We start from the raw sequence: 24,435 nt of genomic DNA on the forward strand, positions 1-24,435 counted from the left end.
AGGCTCTCTGCTTAAAGTCGTAAAAACACACACATAATCAGGAAACGAACATAGAGTCAAAGCTAATGTAACAGGCACATTTTATTTGTGCCTATAAGAGAGAGAGAGAGAGAGTAAAAACGCGTATGGGCAAATGGCTTTTTTATGATGGAAAAATTCCATAGTGGGTCAAAGCCCATTGCAGGTGGCAGCAATTAACTGTAATTTTTGCAGATTGTAATGATCCATAATTTACCATTATACCCCCTTCCAACTCTTTTCAGTCAAGAGAAAAAGGTTTGCGTGGTGGTTTGATTAGGTGCACATTTTATGCTGTGTTCTGTTCTTTAAGTGAGAGTCTTCGGAGGGGGTCACTGTGGCTGTGGACACATGAGATAGAAAGCAAAACCACAAAACATCAAACTCTTTTTTTTCCCCCTATTGCTCGTCCACAACATCCCTCTTTATTCTCAGCAGCAGTCCTCTTTTTCTGCCCCTTCTTTTCCCCTTTGTCTCTGAGCCACAGCAAGCTTAAAACATGCAAGACTGTCCATTCACTATCTTAGGGCTCTCTCTCATATTCTCAATCACGCACGCTTTGCCTATCTTCTCCTCTCCCGGTTCCTTGTTCTTTCTGTCTTGTGTAGTATGGCCATGGATTTTGGGTTCAGTGTCTGCAAATGACTTTAGAAGAATGCCTTTCAGTGGAAAAAAAAAAGAAAAGAAAGGATAAGAAAAGCAAAAGATGAAAGAGGGAGCACATTTGCAAGTGGCGGATGTGTCTTATTTTGCATAGCTCTCACTTCTGTTTTCTTCTTCTTCTCTTTTTCTATTCACCTGAGAGGATTTAAATAAATCCATAAAGCATGAAATATCACAAATAGAAAAGTAATGCATGAAGTGCATTTTCAAAGGAGTCTCCCCACCCACACACAAACACGCATACAAATTTTCAATGTGTTTTTTTTCCCTGTGAATGTGCTTTTTGTGATAAAAAAGGTACAATTTATTAACATACGACCCCTTATTTGTATTCAGTGTTAATATCCAGCATTCGATACATGTCCTACTTTAGCTTTGCTAATTCTGTAAACAAGGTATTGGAGGGGAGATGAGTGTGTTTAACGAGATTAGGTGCACATTGTCAGGCAAATCTCAGGTCAGTGTACAAGTGCAATTGAAAGTCAATTACTGTTTGAATTTTTTTCAATCTGTATAAATTGTGTATTTGCTGCATGAGAAATTCATTGGTACTGCATTTTGTTTATTCTTCTTCTAAAAATAAATTTATAATTTAATTTTAAATATTTTGTGGTTATTGGATTGTAGAATAACATCTTTTAAACACAACCTTTATTCCAAAGGATTTTTACAGTGCACTTACCAAGTTAAGAAAAATACATATTAAGGTCATTTTTAATGAAAATCAAAGGATATTAAATTACAGTAAAGTAACAAGAGAAATTCTTTAACTTTGTATTTTGCACCGTTCTCTAAATTATTATTTTTTTGTCTTTTAAAAAAAACTTTTTTTACGTGTCATTTTAATAAATTTGTTAGTGTTGGATTATGAGTCTGTTTGTAAACTCACTTTATCTTGTTCATATTTATGCATGTGTTTAAATGCACTTTTTCTCTGTGTTTCTCTTTTTTTGACAGATAAAGATGAGCCCAGCAGTTACACCTGCACCACGTGCAAACAGCCGTTCACCAGTGCCTGGTTCCTGCTTCAGCATGCCCAGAACACCCATGGTTTCCGCATCTATCTTGAGAGTGAGCCTGGTAGCCCTCTGACCCCCCGTGTAGCTGCAGCTCCTGGGATGGGGGGTGATTGTGCCTCCTCCCAGCCTCCTCTGCATGCTGTCCACTTGGCTGAGGGCAGCCCTTACAGCCTCCTGAGGATGCCGGGCTCTGGGTCTGGTCGGGAATCAGCATCTACGCCTCGTGAGGGCCGTTACCCCCGAACGCCCCCGCTGTTCAGCCCACCACCACGTCACCACCTCAGCCCCGATGACCTTGCCTTGGCAACCCATCACCCTAGCGCCTTTGATAGAGTGATGAGGCTGAATTCAGTGCCATTAGAACCTTCTCAAAGCATGGACTTTTCTAGACGTCTGCGTGAGCTGGCTGGCAATGCCACCGGAGGTTCTCCACCTCTTTCCCCTAACAGACCCAACCCTATGCAACGGCTGCTGCAGCCATTCCAGCCAGGTTCCAAACCTCCATTTACAGCCACGCCTCCCCTCTCCACTTCTCAGTCCCCTTCTGGCTCACGCTCTACCCCTAATCTCGTTTCCAATTCAGTCCAGCCAGGCACCCCTCTCAAGGCAAAGTCTTGTGAGTTTTGCGGAAAGACCTTCAAGTTCCAGAGTAACCTTATTGTGCACCGGCGAAGCCACACGGGGGAAAAGCCATTCAAGTGTCACCTTTGTAACCATGCCTGCACGCAGGCTAGCAAACTAAAACGCCACATGAAGACACACTGTCAGAACAAGTCTTCTATGATTAATGCCAAGTCAGATGACGGCCTCTCGACTGCAAGCTCTCCTGAACCTGGTACCAGTGAGGTGATGGGCAGTGCCACAGATGCTCTCAAGTCAGTGGTGGCCAAATTCAAGAGTGAGAACAATGGTCTTGGGCCTGAAAATGAAGATGAAGAGGAAGATGAGGAGGAGGAAGAAGAGGAGGAAGAGGAGGAAGAGGATGAGGAGGAAGAAGAGGAGGAAGGGGAAGAAGTGGAAGTTGAAAGTAAGTCTGGAGTTGAAGAAGAGGGAAGGAATGACTATCATTTCAGCCTGAGGCTTGAAGGAGCTCGCCATCATCAGAACAGTGAAGCCCTACATCCACATCACCGGAGCTTGTCTCGGGAACCTGGCGATGAGGACTCAGCTGTGGAGATGGATCGTGCAGATGATGGAACCACCACCACCATCAATGGCCTGGGACCTCTAACTAATGACAGCCTGACAAGAAAGCTCTTGGGTGGTGGTATTAGTCCTGGCTCTATCAGCCCCTTATCCAAACGGATCAAGGTGGAAAAAGACCTTGACCCCCCCACTCCTACCATCCCAAACACAGAGAATGTTTATTCTCAGTGGCTAGCTGGCTACGCTGCCTCCCGGCAACTTAAAGACCCCTTCATCAACTTCACAGGAGGGGACTCTAGACAATCACCCTTCACCTCCTCATCTGAGCACTCATCAGAAAATGGCAGCTTGCGCTTCTCCACTCCGCCTGGTGAGCTTGATGGTGAACGGGCCGCCTCAGGACGCAGTGGCACGGGCAGTGGGGCAAGCACTCCCCACGGTGGCAGTGGGAACGGCAGGCCGAGCTCCAAGGATGGCCGCCGCAGTGACACGTGTGAATTTTGTGGCAAGGTGTTTAAGAACTGCAGCAACTTGACTGTGCACCGACGCAGTCACACTGGAGAGCGGCCATACAAGTGCGAGCTGTGTAGCTATGCTTGTGCACAGAGCTCAAAACTCACCCGCCACATGAAGACCCATGGACAGATGGGCAAGGACGTGTACAAATGTGAAATTTGCCACATGCCTTTCAGTGTGTACAGCACTCTAGAGAAACACATGAAGAAATGGCACAGTGACCGCCCTCTGGCTAATGACATTAAAACTGAATAGGCAAAGAGCAGTTCTCTTTCAGCTCCCCCGGCTAAAAAGCAACCCTGGCTAACTAGCCAAAGAGCATGGGGAAAAGACAACAGGGTTAGACACCAGAAAGCAGTGCAGCCCTGCTTTCATCCTCTTTTGGAGAAAGCTTGATGCATGATCCACAATTGGGGCAATACTATTGCATCAGAACTTTTTGAGCCTTTCTATTGTGCAATAATTTACACATTTTGTATTTTTTGTAACTGGACAGCATGCTTAGTGTGTTTTGGCTACTTAGAGAGAAAAAAAATGTCCTTGCCTAGTGGGTTTGGTTGTACATGTGTCGCTGTTGATACTTTCAATTTTGTCAACATAAAAAAAAAGATTAGTTTAACCCAAGCTGCATATAGTACATACTGTTTTACATATCATGTGCAGTTTTGTGTTCAAACATAGCAGACGGTGTCATATTTTGAAAACATCAAGACAAGCAGGGTCAAACATAAAACCGATCTTTGTGAAAGAATTTTCATGCAACATCGAGAAAAGATTTATATCTATATGTATATATAAAATTGGGCTGCCTATGAAATTCTAGGCACTAGCGCCATTAAATATTTCTTTTACAAACATCATTGAAATTAATAACGTGGTGTGAAATGACAACAAAGAGTGCCTTGGATATTTTACTTGCATTAGTTAATCCTCCTTTTTGCTATAAGCTCGGAGTTTCAGCTATAAATAAATACAGGACATTTTTGTGCACATGTGGAAGAGGCAGGTCCTTGCATCAAGCACCTACTTGACCCTGCAGGATAAGGGGAACCAGCTGAAACAAACAAACAAACAAACAAACAAAAAAAATGTGTCTCTCTGGTAAAACATTTATCTGCCTGACTCATGTATACTGACGTTTTCACGATTACAATTTGTTTACCGGCATGTTACATGCCTAAACGGGGTCGGACTTCAACGTGTAGGTGTTGGTGTTTGTTTTTCGGTACAACTGAAAGAGGGTACTCTGACAAGCTGTTTTAACCAACATAAAGCTCTTAATTTTTCAGAGTGTTTATTTTCTTTAAAAATTAAAAGTGCAAGTGTTATTTTGCAGGTAGCACCGAATCATTTAATTATTTTGTGTTAGCCAGGCAGGCAGTAATTCCAGCAGTCACTTGAAAACAAAGTGGGATTTCATTTTTGCAAGTCAGTTTTGATGGGTTGGTGTGTGAGCATTAGGGTGGGTGAGGGTCAAGGTGGTGAGTGAGTCGAGCAGGTGTCTTTACAATTCAGAAGTTCAGAGCGATAATTCTGTTTACCACATTATATTTTTGAATTTGGCACCTATTATATTAACTCATACTGGGAATGATCCAAAATCGAATTTAACAAAAACAAAAAATTCTAAATTCAGCAAATTACCCAGTACAAACAAGTTTAATGAATATTTTTTTCTTCTTGCTCTAGAGCTTGTTATTATGTTGGGTTTTTATGTCTCCACCCCCCCGTCATTGATAATGATATAGCACTTGTCACTCTGCCTTGGATTCTGTATCTGTCTCTGTAATCGGAGGTACAGTTGGTTGAGTATAAAATGATGACCAGGTTTCAGATCTGGCACTACCTACATGCACTGTTCAATTTTCCCAGTTTACAGTTGGGCGCTCAAGGGAAAACTTGCTCTTATGCTGACAGATAAGCTTGGTGTCATTGCTTCGCATTAAAAGAAAAAAGAAAAAAAAATTGTTGATTTAGAAACTTTTTGCCAGCCATGTTTCCTTCGGAGAGCTAAAGATTTGGCTCTTGGAGGTGGTGTCAGTGCAGGAATCGCCATAGAAATATCCTGTTTCATACCAACTTTAGAAATATACAATAAAATTCTACAAATTTGATTTAAAAAATAAACAAAATGTTTTTTTTTTTAAAGTAACACTTCAGTATCTTTAGGGGAGAACCTTATTTAATTTTTTATTTTTATTGGTGTTTCTCTTTGTTGTAGTGACTTGATCACTATATAATGAACTGTAAAGAACGTGTCTCTCATCTTTTTGCCTTTACTATACAAAAGTCTTCAGGTTGAACAAAAATTTGCATCAAGGAGAGATTTATGATATATAAATATAGAGAGAGAACTTAAAACACATAGGAAAATGCACACTCATGTAAGTTCCTATGTTCAAAACACATTTATGGTCTACTTTTTTCCTGTATTTAGAATGGTATTTGAAATTAATGTTCACATAGTGTAGGCACTTATAGTACTTATGTTGGAGCCTGTATTTTTAACTGTTTTGCCTGTACTCTTTAAAAGTCTCAATGTACTCTTTTTCTGTAGTGAAAAAAAAATCCCAACATGCTGCCACCGTATATTTTCTTAATTTGGCAGGATAATATAGTGTGAATAATTTGTATGCTTGAAAAAAGTTTTTTTTTTTTTTTTTTTTTTTTTTTAAATAAGATGCTGTGGTGTTCCCCAAGGGTGAGAGGTCATATGATGGCCTTTTCAGGCAGTCCCGCTGGAGTGGCCACAATGAAGTCAAACAGGTGGTTGTACATATCTTTTTAGTTTGTTTATATATTTTTTTTTCTCTCCTGCCATTTTATATGCAGTAATACAAGCTATTGTTGGGTTTCCTTGGTAGCCAACTTTTTACTGTCCTTGATCATGTACCACCTGAAAACATTCCAGCTGTTGTTTTGAAAAAAAAAAAAAAGAAAAAAAAAAAAAGAGAGACATTTTGTCATATGCAATCAGCATCAACGAGAAAAGTTATTTTTTTCCATTGACAAAATCAACCATGGTGCTTTATTGTTTGAATGGTACAGCTCATATGCAAGGCATATTCTAAACAAAACAGAAATCACGAAAAGAAATGTTTGGTACATATTATCATGCAGTTGGTTTTGAGATACATTTAAGTTTCCAGCCTAATTCCATCCTGTGTTCTGTATTTGCTTTCAAGCTATTTGCTCTGAACTGAACTTGAAGTTGGCCTTTTGGCAGTGGTCAACATTATTTATTATGATTATATACACATACACATGGTCTGTTCAGAACAGAGTCACTGCAAACACAGATCAGTCCAGTTTTCTCCCTCCCGATGTCCCGATGAATTGTGATGGCTTAATTTTTCAATTTGATGACCAAAGGTCATTGACCAAGGTTTATGAATTTTTTGCTTGACTTACAGGTTTGTTGTTGTTATGTTTCAGTCATGGAAATGCCACTCTATTGTCAGCTGTTCTCTGCATTATTCTCTTCACTCAGCCATTTTGTCTTGAAAAAATAAAAAAGTATTACATACACATCCGAATTTGGGGCTTTTTTTTTAAATATTTGTTTCTAGGTCACTCTGCTGAAAGATATAAATGCTGTCAATTCTTACTATAAATTAAAAGCCTAGCATTTCTTGAAGGAGAATATATTTACTAGAAAACATAGTTTGGCATGATACCTTTCATGCCAAATTTTCAGACTAAGACCCACACTGAGAAATGTCCAAGTTATAGATATCTTAGTCAAACATGGAAATAACATTATGCCAAATCTTATGCAATATTGTGACGTCTCACATGATCAATATCCATACAATTCACTGAGGTATAGTCATTTTTATGTAGGCTAATGCTGATCAGCTGTGATGGCCACCAAATTTTAGCACCAGATTTTCAGGGCAGAATAGCATCTGTGTTTTATCTGCAGCAAACTCCATCACCTCTGATTCTCTGCTTGTCCTCACATCTCTTTTTTTCTATTACATTCTTCCCTGAGCCCTAATTCATTTATGCATTTTTGTCTTCATTCTTCTCTTGTTTTACTTTTTACGGCACTTTACTTAACTTCACCTGTGCCTTCTTATGCCCCAATCTTTACTTTATTCCCTCCTCTTTGTTTCCTCCTCTCCTCGCCGGAGCACTGGAGGGCAACGTGACAGACTAATCGCTCTCCTTGTCCGAGCCCGACACTGTTTGCCTTGCAGGGCCAGATTAAAGTTCACAGATAGAGAGAGGTTCCTGCTTAGGCCAGGTGTTGACAGTTGAGATAAAGCAGAGTTGCAAGGAAGTGGAGCTGGTTGGGTGGGTGCTGGAAGACAGGAATTGTTTGCCTGTGTGTTCTTGCGCATATAGTACACGCTTTTGCAATCTTTAGAGGAGCTGTTACTCCGGCTTAGTTGTTCAAGATCACCCAAGTTCAATGTCAGTGCGGACAACAATGCTCTGGCCCACAAATCCTGCCACCAATCAACCCATGCATAGTAGACATACTTTTCCCATAGCTGGCTTCCAGCCCTTGCCAACCGTCTTCTCACTCCTGCCCCTCCTTGTGCAGACACATGTCCTTAACTTGTGAAAGCACTTCTTTGAATGAAAGAGCAGCTCTTCAGAAGTTTAACTTGCTTAAAACTATGCACTATTGTCTAATATAAATCCTCTTATTTGCAAAACAAAATGTTGGAAACAGCAGAACTGTGTTCATTTCCTATAGGGGGAGAATTTGGTTTGGTGTCTGGGTAAGAATCTATCAGTTTATAATGCTAATGTATTGTTCAAAAACACTCCTAAAATGATAAAAAAAAAAAAAAATGACCACTCTCCTTCCCCTCCTCTGCTTCATCATTCTTTCGCTGTCCTGGTGTATGTTTAAAGAAGACAACTCCTGGGCCAGGGGCCTCCTGCGGTTCTGGGGCCACATGTTGCTCTTTGGTCCCACTTCAGTGGCTCTTTGACCAAACGCTAATATGGAAATTATTCTTATTTATATTCATAATATAAAAATACTATTTTTGTTCGTATTAATGCAAATGTGTTAATAAAACATCTGTGGCAGGAAAATACTAAAAACACAAAGAGAAAACAAATTGATCCATTTGTGCCAGTATTTTGTTAGCTTGTTAGCTTCTTCATGAATTGCAACCTCCAGCTACACAGAGTGGTTTTCTCTAAAACTTTTTAGGAATTTTAGATACACATAGGAATTTTAACACATTTGAGGCAAGTTACTGAGAATAAAAAACAGAAAGAACAGTTATGCACAAATATCACAAATTACTATACTACAAGTCATTGAAATGAGGCATTCTGCAGACAGAGGGCAAGTCATTGAATAAAAATAAACATTAAGAAGGAAAGACCTGTCTTTGATTAAAAAGAAAATAAAAGTTAAAATGAAGATCCTTGCCTTTATTACAAGAAACTGACAACCAACTATCCTAACGTGTATGTTCACTTTAATAATTTAGTAGGATGCAAGCAAGTGCTTTATTATTTCAAAGTGGAAAATTATTAATTTTCTAAAAATATATAGATATGAACCACATGAGCCTTGATCAGTCTTTAAGTTTTATCAACATGAGTTTGGTCTTTTTTGACCTAGTATGTAAAACTGCCAGTAAATGTAAAACATAAATAAATAAATTACAGATCTTTAATTTTATAAAGTAATAAGCATCAGTTTTTTAAAACAATGAGTTTTATCTGTATTTACAGTTTCAAGTATGTTTTACAGCTCTGGTTCAGTTTTATTTAGCAAAAAAATGGACAGAAAATTTGATTGCAAAGGTTGCAGGCCACAGTCCTTAGCATTACTGGAGACCTCCTTTTCCTGGAGAGGGTGTAGAGACGTTAAATTAACTCCTGTAATCCCGCTAATATGCCACATTGTCCGTCTATTTTTTTGCAACATTATGCCCTTCTGATTCTTCTGTCCCTTTCTTACTTCAACTATCAGTGCTTGTCTATTTCTTCCGTTCTTTTTTTTTGCACTTTTTTCAGCAGTTGCTGCAGACTCACTCTTGCATTTTGGAGGGCTTTAACCCATCTCATGAGTGTCTGTGAGTAGAGGAAGACTGAAGAGGCAGACTGCAGCTGTGCTGTGGTGTAGTGCAGTGAAGAGGGGGGCCTCGTCCGGGCTCCTTGGAACAATATAAAAGCACTAATCACCCAGGACAGCTGACACCCAGTGCCTCACATATATATTAACTGTATTTCTCAGATGTGCTCACACATACACAAAGATCTGAGGATTGCCATTCGAGGATGGAAGGAGAGGAGCTCTGTCTGGACAAGACTTGCAGGTCTGGCCCTGCTAAAAAACAAAGTCTGTGTTTTGTCTATGGGTGCTAACGCTTCAGGAATAAAAGCGCTCTCTTATTAAGATGCACATATCTTTGGTGCACAAAGGCATTAAGAAGTGAACACATATAAACTTAAAGTCATTTAGAGTATTTAGGAAAATGTCCCCTCATGCATGTTTGTGCAGAATCAAACACACATGCTTATACTGGAACACAAACCACAGGATGGATTGGCTGCATGCACACACATACACACAGACACAGACACACACACGTGCATACACAAAAGTGTCTTCGGGAATTTGACCTTTTCCCAAAAGCCTCCCTTTCCTGCCTTTGCTCCCCTCCCCCTTTGGCTGTGTGAAGACTGAAGGGGTCAAGGGTTAGGTTTTGGGGGGCTGAAGATTAGGTTTCACATGACTGAGCACCTTTGTTGGGGCAGGCCAGCAAAAAGGAAACGTCCAGGAGGGTAGCCGTGTCTGTCTGAGAGAAAAAAAAGGAGGGGGAGGGGGAAAAAAGAGACGGATGGATGGACGAAGGGACAAGGCTTTAGTTGAGGTCTGGTTGGGCAGAGACGACTGAAGCTGAAGTGCAAGATCAAGGAGGAAGTGCATGAGAAGCACGGGGCAGAGGACAAGAACAGAAAATGAGAAAATGTGAGAGCACAAAAGAGTAAACTTCATCCAAATTCCTGACTTCATAGCTATGCTGGCCTCTCTCCTTACACCTCTCCTTCTCTTTCTAACCATGTGGCTTCTGTGTCAGGCTGCAGCCAGCCAGTGTCCTCAATGCCTGCTGGCTGCGCCGATTTCCCCCATGACCACACAGCGAGAAGAAAGTCCCAGCCAAAATAGTAAAATGGATCACAGCGGAATCAAACCCCTCCTCCTCCCCGTTCTCTCTACTTCACAACATCTGAGATGCAGTCTGCCCGCTAGACAATATGTGCTGCAACTGGCAGGGAAAACTTTGGCAGAGACCTGGATTACCTCGCTTGCAAAGTATTGCTTTTAATGTCTGTGTGTGTGACTTTTTTTCTCCCTATACATCTCAAAACTGGAGAAAAGGATTTTAATGATGTGCAACAGTTTCAACAAAATGACTCACAGAGGTGGGACTGGTACTGCTGATGGCTTCCAGATAAGGTGAAAACTTTGACCTTAGAGTGAAAAAGAGGGACAGGGGGCAGTGGGTGAGGGAAGAAGGAATGTGTTGAATATATCAAATGCAGGCTATAACTAAGACGGCTCTCTTCTGGTTTCATGCTACATCATCACACATGAACTTTGGCCTTTCATATTGACTTTGAGGACATTGCATTCCTTAAAGGGATAGTACTTTGAAAAAATAGTTATCAATAGTTAGTCCTTTATCATTCGGGACATCAATCATAGGGCATTGAGAATGAAGAAAGAGGCAAAAGTCTTCGTCCAGGTGAGGCTAATGGCTAGCCAGATGAGTGACAGTTTTTGATTGTTTTTCAGGCTTTTAAAACAACCATTTCTCAAAAATGACATACAAGTGTGAAAGAACACTACATTAGCTAATATTAAGCCTCTAAACTTTTGCACAACACTGTTTGTTTAGTCACTTCAAAGTTGATTGGACTATAAAGCTCAGCAACACATTACTAATTTTCCAGAACTTCGGGTATTTGTGCACTTTTATTTTTACTAAAACGCGAGGGCCAGCCTTATAGTGGTCATCTCTGCTTTTGTAAAAGCTGCATTGTGTGGCATCAGTATGTGGTTAGTTCATCAATGGGTTTTGTCTGGCTAGTTCCAGAACGCGGAGGAGAAGGGAGGCGTGAGGAGGTGAAAGAGGTGGAGGAAAGAAGGGCAGAAGAGTCCAGAAACTGACTGATTTGACCTTGAACCTCTGAGTGAGGAGCTCAGAGGGTCAGTTTTTCTTCTGGTCCTTCACCTCAAACTAAAACAGGCTGTTTATCTGTGTGCACAGCATTATTCATACATTTATCCATTGGAGTGTGCACTGACATGCATAATTGTTTGTGTATGACTATCGCTGCAAATGTGTTGCCCAGGTGCACTGCTGGCAGTGTTTTTATGGCCAGTAAAACAAGGTCAGATTATCAGCACCCTCAAACTTGTGTGTTCTTGTTTTCACCTGCATGTGTTTATGTGTGTGTGTGTGTGTGTGTGAAAGAGAGGGAGAGAAAATTGTAGGCTGTGTGTGCAGTTGGTCATATAACAAATAAACATAACAACTTTGAAATACTTCAATTTACATACAGCTTTTCTTTGCAACAAAATAAAGCAGAATTTGAGTTTCCATCTAAATGTAATTATTCTTTGTAGGAATCTTAAAGAGTTGTTGAACCACAGGAAAAACAATGACATAAAACATGCCACACTGTTTTTTTTGGTGACTGATTCAAAATTTACTTCGGGGTGTGCTGGGTAGCAGCAATTTGAGCCCATGGCCTCAACAAACCACTTTTTCAAAGGATTACATCAACTTTAAAGAAATCCACATCTCATGACTTTGATCCGCTGCAAGAGGTCAGCGGTGATGCAAGAAGCAGTTCACCAACAAATGAGTTTGCCAACATGCAAAGATGCAGCAGTTGGTCGGTGGATTTCTGTGAAGTTTGTTTGGAGTCAAAGAGGTGCTCAGATTCAGTTATCACAATTGCATAACGCTCTCTGTGACATTGCTTCATTTTTCAAGCTTTACGAGACATGTCATGTTTAATGTAAGAAATTGCATTATGGAAAATGCTGAGACAAAAAAACATGAAAGCATCTGATACGCATCTTTTAAAAAGGTTTATTCCCAATGGATGTATATAAATTTTTCAATGGTTTGTTTGCAGTTTGATTTACGGACTCGGGTTGTTTTGGTGTGAGTGTCCCAGTTTTAGAAATATCAACTCTTGCTTTTTTTTTCTGGAATGTGATAAAACTGGGTGGCACTTGGCTTGTGTTGCTCAAAGATCCGAGAATGTTGCGTTCAAATTAAAACAACCTTATTAATGCTTATGACAAAAATCTTTTTAGTACCAAAAATTAACTTAAAATCACAAGACCAAATGAACAAATGTTCACTGAGCGAATAACTTTAATCTCAACCTATTTCTTTTATTGCTACCTAAGTTTGCTATAGAATGACTGTCAATCACTTATTTTTTGAATGGTCAGCAGTTCTGTGTTGTTGTTGAATTATCCAAAATTATAAAGAACTGCTTTGACCCTCAGGATTTCTAAGGTCCCGGTTTGTGGTTGAATATTATCACATTTGAGTTATATTTTATTTACATGTGTTTACCCTTTTAGCCTTTCTAATCAATATTTACCCAATTTGTATTCTCATACACATGCCCTTAAATGTTTTCGTGTGTACTTAGGGGATACTGAGGTACTGACCCTTCTTGTGGGGGGCAAGCAGAGCGCTGTGATCCACTCCAGCTGCTGTTGGGGTGATGGAGGCTAAGACCGATGAGGTTGAGGGGTGAAGGGCTTTAAAAGTTACTGAAAGTTTTTGAGAATTGTTGCTCTGCTCTTGGTTCACGTCTGGTTCAGTCCTGAGGCCCAAGGGGTTACGGAGAGCGGGGTGTTTGGGGGAGCGAAGAGGGAGTGTAGGGCTACAGTCACATGCTTGACCTGGTAGACCTTCAGCTCGCTGCACCCTATACATACTTTCCTCTGGGTGCTGTTACAGTTTTTACGTATGGACTTGTACATCTTACTTCTAAATAACATTAGAAGTTTTCTCAGAATAAGAGAGGTAGCATTTTTGTTAAGCACACATTTGCTATTTTTAAACTCTAGCTTTATTCTTCCTGATTATTTCATAAATGTGTATTTTTTTCATTCATCCTGTTTTTTATATGACTGAGCCCAAAAATCTCTGACAGAAACCTTGTTCCATATTATTCTGAATTATTCACTGTTACACTTTAGGCTTAGTACTTACTGTTTCTAGAGTTTGCTAAAAACAGAATAAAGATTTTTCAGTTATCAGGTTCATTTTTTGTGAAATCAGCTACTAGCCACTAAACAATAGGGGTAAAAACAAAGTTGTTCAGGCTTTTTCACATTTGTGTTGGCAACTGTCATCATGTTCTGGTTCATAGTCCAGCTGCATTACAGCATTCCACTCAGAGGTCTAGTTTTTTCACCACAACCATTGGCAGCAATGATGTGCTAATTTGTTAGCTGTCTATCCAAAAGATAATAATAAGAAGAAATACATTTTGAGTGATTTCTTACCAGGAATTAGATGCAGTTTTTGTGTCCTTGAGGTCCCTGAGTGGTAAATTATCCAAACAGCAAGTTTTTTCACACAATATTTCCTTCAAACAGGCATGCATGTTGTTTTTCTTCTTCTTCTTCTTGTAATTTGACTTGCAGTTTGTTTGTTTGTTGTATCTTTGACACCACCATTTTAGATGGAAGAGGCGTGTACTGCAGGGCACACAGTCAATGTGAAGTGAAGTGAAGTGAGATTTATTTATATAGCACTTTTCAGCAACAAGGCGATCCAAAGCGCTTTACAACAGAAACAAAAACAGAATCCAATACAGCAGGTACATAATGAAACACAAAAAAGAAAAAACAAAACAAAACACATCAATCATGTATAATCTAAATGAAATATAGGATAATCTAAATAAAATTACGAAACCAGACATATCTAAGCATGAACTAAGACAGTCAAAATAGTAGCTAAAATAATCTAAATGAAATCATAATCAGATATAGGAATACAGAAGTGGGGGTCAACCATCCACTGAGGGGGGATCTTAGAGGATACATAAAGGTGACAAAATATACATCACAGTAGAGTGGATGTGGATTTCCCTTTATACAAAATAGACTTATATTTGGAGCTGGCAGATCCTGAGCTTTCCTTTCTTGCTGCTACAAACTTAGGCAGTTGGAGGCATCTCATAGACTGAGAAAAACCACTTTTAACTGCTTTACTCTATGTATGCATGTATGATTATGGCTCTTACATATTTGTGCATTTTTTTAATTTCATATAGCAAATATTCCTGGCCTGGCACTTTTATATTTGTTGGTCTTCTCATTCCCCAGCTGGTCAAAGCAGAAGGCCCCCCATTTTTGATTCTGGTTCTGCTGGATGTCTCTTCCTGTTAAAAGGAAGTTCCTTGACTGAACTACATTTACCTAGACCTGACCTGTTTCTTCTTTTTGCACAGTCCTCTGATATGACTTTTGTTGTCATTTGAAACTACATAATTATTCTGAACTGAAAACTAAAGTTATTTGCTAAGGTGCTCAATAAAGTTTGCAGTTGTTCTCTAGAGGGATGATGGTTGATATGCTTGGACTGAGCTGCCTCTAATATTCTGTTTTTCATGCAGCTAACCAGTGTTTCTTTAGTGGGGACACATTCACTGTGGGCCTCCTCGGCTACAAAGCGCCTGTCAGTCATTGTGTTAAACTTGTGTTGTTTCTTTGCGGCACTCAGGAGCACAGCTGTCATCAAAAGGCCCACGGTTACTATACCCTTGGTTGAAAGAAACAAACAAACAAAGCCGTAAAACAAGAAAATAAAAGACAAAAACGGGTCACAAATAATGAGTGTACAAAAACCATGTCGGTGAATTGCACCTTGGGAGTCTGTCTTCAGGATGAGTGAGGGTTAAGAAGCCTCTAAGCAGACCAGGGACACAAAACGACTTGGCCCCTCCTGTGTTACTGTTAGCCAGACCCTTTAGATGAACTTGTCCCCTTTCAGCTGGCGCTCTTATGCCCAGGTGTGTCCTTGTGTTTTTGTGTGTGTGCGTGTGTGTATGTGTGTGTTTGCATCCAAAGTACTGACATCTCTTTGGCCCCAAGTGCTCCATTGAAAATAAGATAGAGAGCGAAGCGAATGAAAAGAGATAAAGTGCAAAACAAGGATGAGAGGAGGAATAAAAGAAGAGTGGCTTCCTTGCATTTCAGGGCAAGGACAATGTTCAGGCCTTTCTCCCACGCTCTGAACAACCCTTTCTCTGCCCCCACGGTCTACTTAGTGTCAACCTGTATCACTTTATATACAGTATATGTTTATTAAAAGGCCTCCAGTTATTTTTTGTTCATTAAACAGCACCTAAATACATTCCCAGACATACAATATAGGTAGGTATGAAGCAAACAAGGAAGCAAATTACTCCTGCATTCATTTTCGGGTTATAAATTGCAATTAAAAACTATATATATATATATTAAAAAATACTTTTATTACTATATGTATGTTGCGTTATCACCAGGTATTATTGCTTTTGACTACATAATAGAGATCCAAATCAATGTAAAATACAAATTTTAAATATTCATGACTAATTTACTGTTCATATTTTCTCAGTTATACACCCCTCTTGGGTTGGGTAGGCAGCCAGCCGACCAAGCAGCCATCCAGACAGGCCAGTAAATGGCTCCATGCCAAGGCCAATTGAGAGGTGCTACTGTGGAGGAGAGCCAGAGGGGAGATGGTCATCCATTATTCATCACTAAGCTAAATAATCCCCAACAGAATTGGTCTCGTCCTGTCTGGCCCAACGGTTGGGGAATGGATGGGATGGTCCGGGGGCAAGAGGGGAGGATTTTGGGGGGCTGGGGGATGGCAGGTTTGGATTTTTTTTTTTTTTAACCGGCTGTAGTTTAGTAAGATCTTTTTGGGGGGCCGAGAGGGGGTAGTGAGCACTCTGTAAAGGGTGGGGGTGGGGGTCATGGTGCGGTGGTGTGTGTGTGTGTGTGTGTGTGTGTGTGTGTGTGGTGGTGGTGGTGGGGGGGGTCTTTGAGGATTAGATGCAAATATGTCTTTGATAGCTTTCACAGTCTGGGAGTCCCATTCTGTTTATGGATATTCATATTAGGTCTAGTCCTTGGAAACAATCCCTGGCATGGAAAAGCAAAAGGCCCTGAGATGAGGGTGGAGCGCTGAAGCAGCAGGGGGTTCTGAGGGATAGACTGGACCTGAATGGGGTATCCCCTGACCCAGATCAGAAGCAGGACTAGCAGAAGCACTGGTGTTGTGTAGGATCTAGGATCAAATAGGTGATGACTGCTTCCACACGAAGGTCCCGTTCAATTAAGGCAAGAATGTGTCAAAATGTACACATAAAACACAATTTTTTGCACAGACACAATCAAAGCAATGGCTCGCCATCGGAGATTAAGTGTCATGGACAAAAAACTTTCAGACACAACATACACTCCATCTTTTTTTCTCCTCATATTGTAACTTATCTATGTGTGTGTCCTTCCCTTGGGTCCGTGACACTGTTTTGTCTGAACTGATGTCTCTCCTGTAGGCAGCTGCTCCCAATGACGAAGATGACTCCTCTTAGACTGATACGTATCAACGGCCATCAGCTTTATCTCCTTGAGCACACACCTCAGCAAGATTACTAGTTTATTCAGACAGGAATGCCTTTTGGCAAATAAAAAAGCTTTTCTTTCCACAGCAGCCACAACATCCAATATTGAATATTTAACAGAAAATTATACTGATGTTTGCCAAGCCCAAAGTGAACAAATGAGCATTAATTGCTTGATTGAGGAAATACTGTAACGAATAGGGATAAAATAAAATGACCAATTTTTCATTTTGCCTATGTTTAAAAAGAGCATTATCATATTTTAACAACAAAAAATATCAAATGAACAACAATCAGGGCATAAAAAAATTAAGGAATACATAACAGAATAAAAAGATGGAAAACTTTCCAAAAATTAAAGGCCTAACACTCCTTGAATGAATGCATATCATGCCTCCTTTCATGACAGAGTTTAAGATGATATTACGCTGAGAAAAGACAAAGTTTTAGTCACTTAGTTAAACCTTAAAAATAATATTATTTAAGTGCACTAATTTCATATTGCAAGATGTCACATTCAAAGTATGAGTTGTGAATGACTGATATTTTGGTAACAGACAGACACACTTAGCAATTTCTATACCACATCCCAATTATTTTCAGATACAGACATTTCTTTTTAAAAACAAAAAACTTTTAAAGGTGCAAATATCTTTGCTTGAGCAACTGACAAACTGTGCTATACATTTAAGGGTCAGAAGATCCGAAATATCAACAAGGAACAATTTCACCTAAGCTGCTATTAAATAGTGCAGGACAAAAATAGACATCTGACATGATTTATAAAAGAAAAAAAGACGACAGATTTAGTTCTTTGTTAATACCAAAGGGTTCCACTTTACTGAACCCAGTTTACCTCTGCAAAGCAATAAGATGATAATGTAACCTCCTCTAGAGAAAGGTGAAATTTGTTTTCTTTTCCCCAGAGCTTCAGTGGTGCCACAGAGCCATTATTAACTTGTACATAATGTCAGGCAATTGCATTTTACTTACATGATGGAGATTTATGTTCAGAAACATTTGGGTTTTCTTGCATAAACCGGGCCACACAGACTTTTTCAAGCATATGCACAACACGTGTGCTACTGCAGCTTATTTAGGATTTAGGACATATTTTTTATACAAGTAAAAAATTGAATGTTTTTTGAATAGGAAAGGGGCAAAGACACAGCTGTCAGAAAAAAACAAAAACATTTTGCTGGGCAGTGGCGTGACTGGCTGGACGATTCATACCCTCCCTTATAGTGGACCAGACACAGCTAGTCCTCCGCCCTGCAACAGGTCAGAGAGCATAGGGTGAGGTGTTGGAGAAAAGAGGAGGAGGGGAGGATTTATGCTCCTCCTTCTCCACCCCAGCTGGGACTGCAGTCTCTCTCCTCCTCACCAAGTTCCTTCCCCCAACTACACCATGTCCTGCTCGGCTGTACAGGGCTTTGGGTCAGGAGGTTCATGAAGGATATAGAGGCTTTCCCTCTTTATCTGTGTGCCTACAATCCTGTGTGTGTGTGTGTTCATGTATGTGTGGTCTCATGAGCTTTGGGTTAAAAGGGAGAGAACTACGCCGTTGATTATTTTTCTAAACACCCAAAACATGCATAGAACGACTCAAGCAGGCATGTAAGCATGTGGTACTTCATTGTATACTATTGCTCTGCTTAATTTACAGATAATATACAAAAGAGTGCACACTTGGTCAGAAAGCCAGAATTCATCCACAGACACATCTGTGCCTTTTCATAAAAAGTACCACAGCAAAAATGTCACTAAAAAAATCGCAGGTCACATGAGTTAATATAACAACTGACAAAGAGGGTGTTGTTATCTAATGTTGCTACAACTGCACATTTCTGAATGCTATTAACATGGTAAGGAGACAAAACATTGGTCACAATGGACGATGTTTTCCATTTGAATGTGTTCATGCTCTGGCGGGGGTGCACTGTGCACAAATGTGGCGGCGGTGGAGGGGTCAGCTGATGATGACCAGAGCAAATAAATTCATTTTAAGACTTCCTTCACTCGGTCAGCTAAAAGATGATTCTGTTTGTGATTTATTCGTTGCTTACTTAAAGTGTGCAGAGTATTTAGAAATTATGTCAAGTTTATATCAAAATCAAAAGCGTGGACTTGTGTGTGTGTGTGTGTGTGTGTGTGTGTGTGTGTGGGGGGGGGGGACTCTGGGACCCTCTTTCCCAGACATGCACTGACCTTTTCCAACCAGACAGGGTTAAAGGGACAAGGAGGGAGGGCTGAGGGCACGAGGGTGATGGAGTGTGTGTGCACGTGTGGTTGTTTGGTTGTGTGTACATGGCTACGTTTGTGTGTGATGGCTGTGAACCTCTGAACCAGCCAGTTTGCTCCAAACTGCTGTGTTTGGCCTGGTGCAGCTAACACCAACACCACACATCCACCCCCTTCATTTCCTGTCATCTCACTTTGTTTTTTTTCCCCCTCCTCATCCCTCACTCCTCATATCTTTTGTGCAATCCTCTCTGTATGCAAAAATGGTGGCGCACCGAAGGTTGGCCAGCTCCAGGCCCTTTCAAATCAATTTGTCTGTGGAAGAGGTGAGGGCAAAGAGGCTGCATGGAAGCTTGTGCAAGATCGAGGCTGATGGGTGAAAAGCCTGAGGTATGCAGCTCTCTCCCGAAACAATGTCGCAATCTTTTATTATTTTGCATGATTTGTTGCACGTGAGAAAGCTCTCACTGAGGCCAATCAGCACAGATGCAATTTTGTGTCATCAGAGTTTCAGCAGCATGAAAGTGGCATTACTTTTGAGTTGCTTTTAGGAGTTCACAGCCACTTCTTTTTATTACATGTTTTAAGACACAAAGAAAAAAATATGAGTATTGACATTTTTTTATGTTTTTGGCTATTTCACCATTTGTTTACTGACATATCCTATATTTTACTACTGTCAGTCAGGAACAAAAAAGAGGCAAATCCAAACTGACCCTGGCGCTCTCAGAGGAGGATGAGACATTGATTGCAGTTGTCTCCCTTTCCCCTCTTCTCCCTGGATGCAGACAGGACGTTTTCTAAAGCACACAGGCTTGAGGGGGTCTTTGCTTGCCCGGACCAGCAATGATCAATACCTGTCACTTCTGTCTCGTCTGAACCAGAGCCCTTCTCCCCTGACCCCCTCACTCCCCGTCCTCCATTTCTGTGATGATGCTCATATAAACATGAAGAATCAGGCAAGCACCATGCACATGTGCATAAATGTTCTTTCCCACGCAAATGCACATATGTTCTTCTAAGATTGTTTATATGTAAACATGAATTTGTGCACAAATATGCAGAACACAAGAATACAAAAACACATGCAGTCATATGAACAATCAGACACACACACACACACACACACACAAACACACACAGGTCAGACAGGGCATTCAGACCCAGACACCAGTCCCTTTTCTGGGGTCAAATCAAGAGGCCAAGGTCTACTCTCTGACCCCTGTGGCCCTTCAGACGAACACATACCATTCACACGTGAACCCACTGACCAGCCGAGACAACACAGAGGAGGGCTGTGAGGAGGGGTAGAGGGGGTTAAGAAGGGTACAATGGGGGATGGTTCAAAGAAAAAAATAATGGGTTTGACTGCAAGCATGAGTAGAAAAATGTGAATTAGTAATTGGATATGCAAATATGTCCTTTTTTTTTGGCATTTTTACAGTTTTGGTGATTTTAACCTTAGCATTTGTTTTTCTGATTTTAGCATTTGTTTTACTAATTTCAGCTATTGTTCTATTTCTTTTTTTGTTTTTAGCTTAGTGGTGCCAAATCGTGGTCCTGGAGGGCCACTATCCTGCATGTTTGAGGTGTTTCTCTGATGTGGCACACCTGATTTGAATGAATGAGTGATTAACAGGCTTCTGCAGGACGCAAAAACCTACAGAAGAGCAGAAAAAACAACTAACATGCAGGATAGTGACCCTCGGGGACTAGGATTGGACACCACTGTTTAGCTACTGTTCTGCTGCTTTTAGTATTTAGTTAATGTTAAGTTACTTACAGCTTTTAGCTTGTGCTCATTTTATATGTTCTGCTTGTTTTAACTTTCCAGTTTTAGCTTTGTCAGCAAAGTTCAGCAAAGTCATTCAGCACTCAGTATTCATGCTGGATTTTTTTCACAGAAAATGCTATTTCTTTAGTTATGTTTATTTATTTTTTTACACACTTTGCCTTTATTCAGTTTTCTCTCTTCTCCTGCTTCTGTCCTCTCTTACTCAAGAGCCCCTTGCTCTGCCCAGCCAGAGAGATAAGGAAGTGGAGGGGCCAAGTTTACCACTGCAGATAAGGTGTAATTGCAGAGTAGTAAAAAGAACTGAATAAAAAAAGAAAGGAAGCAAACGTTGGAAGACAGGAAGAGAGAGCGGACACAAAGCGATGAACTGAGCTGCTCTAGAAATGATTGATGTAAGCCAAGACGCTGGTTTTGCTGACAGCTATCGGGGAGAGGAACCTTTTGCTCGTTACAGCCACCTACTTGCAGCCCAGGATCAGTGACTGCACTCACACAATAACAGCCAGCCTTGACCTCTTTTGATAAACAGCCACTGCAAACTAACTAGCTGAACAATCCCTTCTCTGTTGCGTGACATCACTCAGTTGGTGCTTCTGTAAACTCTGGTTCTTAACTCGGACATTGTGTTCTCACGCATAAAACCAGCTGTTCCAGTTTTCTACTTTTTTCTGTTGGTGCCATAAACCTAGAAAGCTATTTAAATGATTGTTATCTGTTTTCATTCAGCAGAAAGAACACTCATCTTTACCATAGTTTACCCAGCTCCTGTGTGTGTGTGTGTGTGTGTGTGTGTGTGTGTGTGTGTGTTTATATGTTCCAACTAGTTAGACTGAAATGAACTGAATGTACAAAGGGTTTAAAATGAGGGACTGCTTGCAATGCAAGAGTGCAGAAGTTCAAGGAAAAGTGCATTTTCCTTGAACCAGGGGACAACAACAGTATGGTATGAGTGGAACATGCTTTAGGAAGAAACTGCAGTAAAGTCATGCACTCATTTATCTTTTATCAAGCTCATTAAATCTTTCAAACATAAAAATCATAATGAAAAAAAACTAACAAAGTAAAGGCCGAACATTCCTTTCAAGGAATGCGTATTGCCCGGAACATTTCATGCCACAATTTTAGACCAAGATAATCTTATGTTAATAAATGACAGAGTTGTAGCCAATTTATCAAACCTTAAAAAAGCGTTATGCACAACCTCATGCAATATCACAAGATGTCACACTCAGAGTATGTGTTACGTTACAATGATTCTCAGCTACTACCACATCAGATTTTAGCTCAATATCTGTACATTTTAGCCATTCTGATTAGGCTTATTTGCTCTGGAAACTGTCTTGTATTGGATTGATTTCAAAAAGTATTCATTTGCAGATGTACATATGATGATTATTTCCTGAAAGTTTCAATAAAATCAGTACAGTGGTTTATGAAATATTTTGCTAACAGACAAACGGAGTTGACTCCACAACTGTAAACAAAGATTTTGTGTGATCTGTTAGTGCTCAGAATATGTGTTAGGGAACAATCTCAGCAACTATTACACCAAATATCTGTTTTACCTTCATTGCTTTGAAACGCTATCACTCTGCTATCTCTTTTTACAAAAGCAACCTGTTTGTGTTTCTGTTCTGCATTCAACTTGACTAGTTTTTCATACTAAACTTATTTATCTTCATTTTCATTCATTCATCGTTTCGTTTTGACCAGCTGACATTCTTCAGCTCTTTAGAGTTCAACAGTAAAACATCAAACTGCAAGCCACATATTTTTTTTAAAGGCAAATAGTTGTAGCTGCTTTTCAACTAAAAGTTGTAAAAGCTGTGGTCTTTTAAACAATATATACATACTATTTTAAAATTATATATTGTCTAAAACGTTGGCCCTGCGCCTAATGCCTGTATGTTGTTGAAAAATGTTTTCAAAAATATATTTGAAGTTTCCACATGAGTAGTCAAGTGTATGGAAGTGTCACTGAACTGCAATAATGATTTCTATGTTTTTATACAGCATTTAAAAAAAAAAAAACTACAGAAAACAATTTAATTAAATTTAACTTTTTTTAGTTTCAGAGGTTGCAGCAGTAAAAAGAGACAGCGACCTGAAGTGTGTGACTGACAGGTTTACCGTTGGTGTGTGTGACCACCAGCCCTTGCTTCCTTCCTCTCTGCTGGCCTGGGGAAGAGTGTGTGTCCTGTTGCTCTGTTCCTCCACAGTTTGTGCACATGCATGTGTGAGTATACATGTGCATGCGTGCATGTTTTTAGTCACAGTCTGTAGTGCATAGGAGGTCAGGTGAGGCTGGGTCTGGTTCCTGATTCCTGGAAGAGTGGACAGCTGCAACATGTCACAGAAATGCCATGGCATAAGATACACACACAGTAAATCACACAAACAGAGCTCACACATCTTTTCTCTCTGGCAGTCGTTTTTAAATTTTACTGATGTTGGCCTTTCTTGAGGGTCAACTTATTGTCAGGTAATTATTTGTTTTGTATGGAAAAAATATTTATTTACTTACTTATGCATTAGTCACTCAGAATGACAAATATCTTGCTGACAGTTGCAAACTCCCAAAAGTGCAAATATGTTGAGAAATGACAAAACTGTGTTGCCAATTTGGTCAAACCTTGTAATTGTTGTGTTGACTTAGGTTGATTAGCAGTGGCAGCCATCTAGAATTGGGTTGACTCCAAATGTTAATTAGTTGTAGATGTACATTGAACGATTTCCTTTTGAGAGTTTCACTAAATTATGTTCAGTGGGTCACAAAATGTTTTGCCAACAGACAGACTGTGTTGACTTGAACAAGTATTATCAAAGATTTAAGCAACAATCTGGTCAATGTGCAGTGCTTACAGTATGTGTTGGGAATCACTCTTGACTCTTAGCTCAATATCTCTAAAAGAGACAGAGGTAGAACCATTTTTGTGTTTCATTAGGTCTCTTGGCTGTGGTGGCCATCTTGAATGTACTTCTAGTGATTACTTTCTGATAGTGTTGTTAAAACCCATCCAGTGGTAGATGATATAACTCTACAGACAAACAGACACACACATGCAGCAAAAAACATCATTGTCGCTTTGCCTTAAGCAGCGGGACATTTAAATACGCCTCCTTCAAACCTGTTTAACATTTAGTGCTGAGTAGCTGTAATGTAAAACACATAATGTTCTTGTGCTTGACCACCTTTTAAACTCTAATCATGTGTTATCTGCCCTCCTCTTCTTCCTGTACACACACACCTATCTGTGGGGGCATTATAGCAGCTTCTTCATATACTACTATCTTCAACAGCAGTGATAAGATACCAGGGAAGGAGGCCTGAGAGAGACCTGAGAAAGCACACACACTCTCACACACACACACACCATAAACAGGTTGTCT

The 24,435-nt window shown here is 40.1% G+C and overlaps 1 protein-coding gene across 1 annotated transcript in view; it reads left to right on the plus strand.

Annotated features, from left to right (window-relative positions):
- The window catches only part of bcl11ab (BAF chromatin remodeling complex subunit BCL11A b), a 37,355-nt gene extending 31,017 nt beyond the window's left edge, over positions 1-6,338 (plus strand). Inside the window, exon 3 of the mRNA XM_017417031.3 lies at positions 1,639-6,338. Within this exon, the coding sequence (XP_017272520.1) occupies positions 1,639-3,617 (1,979 nt within the window). The 3' untranslated portion in view covers positions 3,618-6,338. The remainder of the gene's footprint in view (positions 1-1,638) is intronic.
- The last annotated feature ends 18,097 nt before the right edge of the window (positions 6,339-24,435 follow it).

The sequence above is a fragment of the Kryptolebias marmoratus genome, linkage group LG3 (genome assembly GCF_001649575.2).
Source record: "Kryptolebias marmoratus isolate JLee-2015 linkage group LG3, ASM164957v2, whole genome shotgun sequence".
Lineage (NCBI taxonomy): Eukaryota > Metazoa > Chordata > Actinopteri > Cyprinodontiformes > Rivulidae > Kryptolebias > Kryptolebias marmoratus.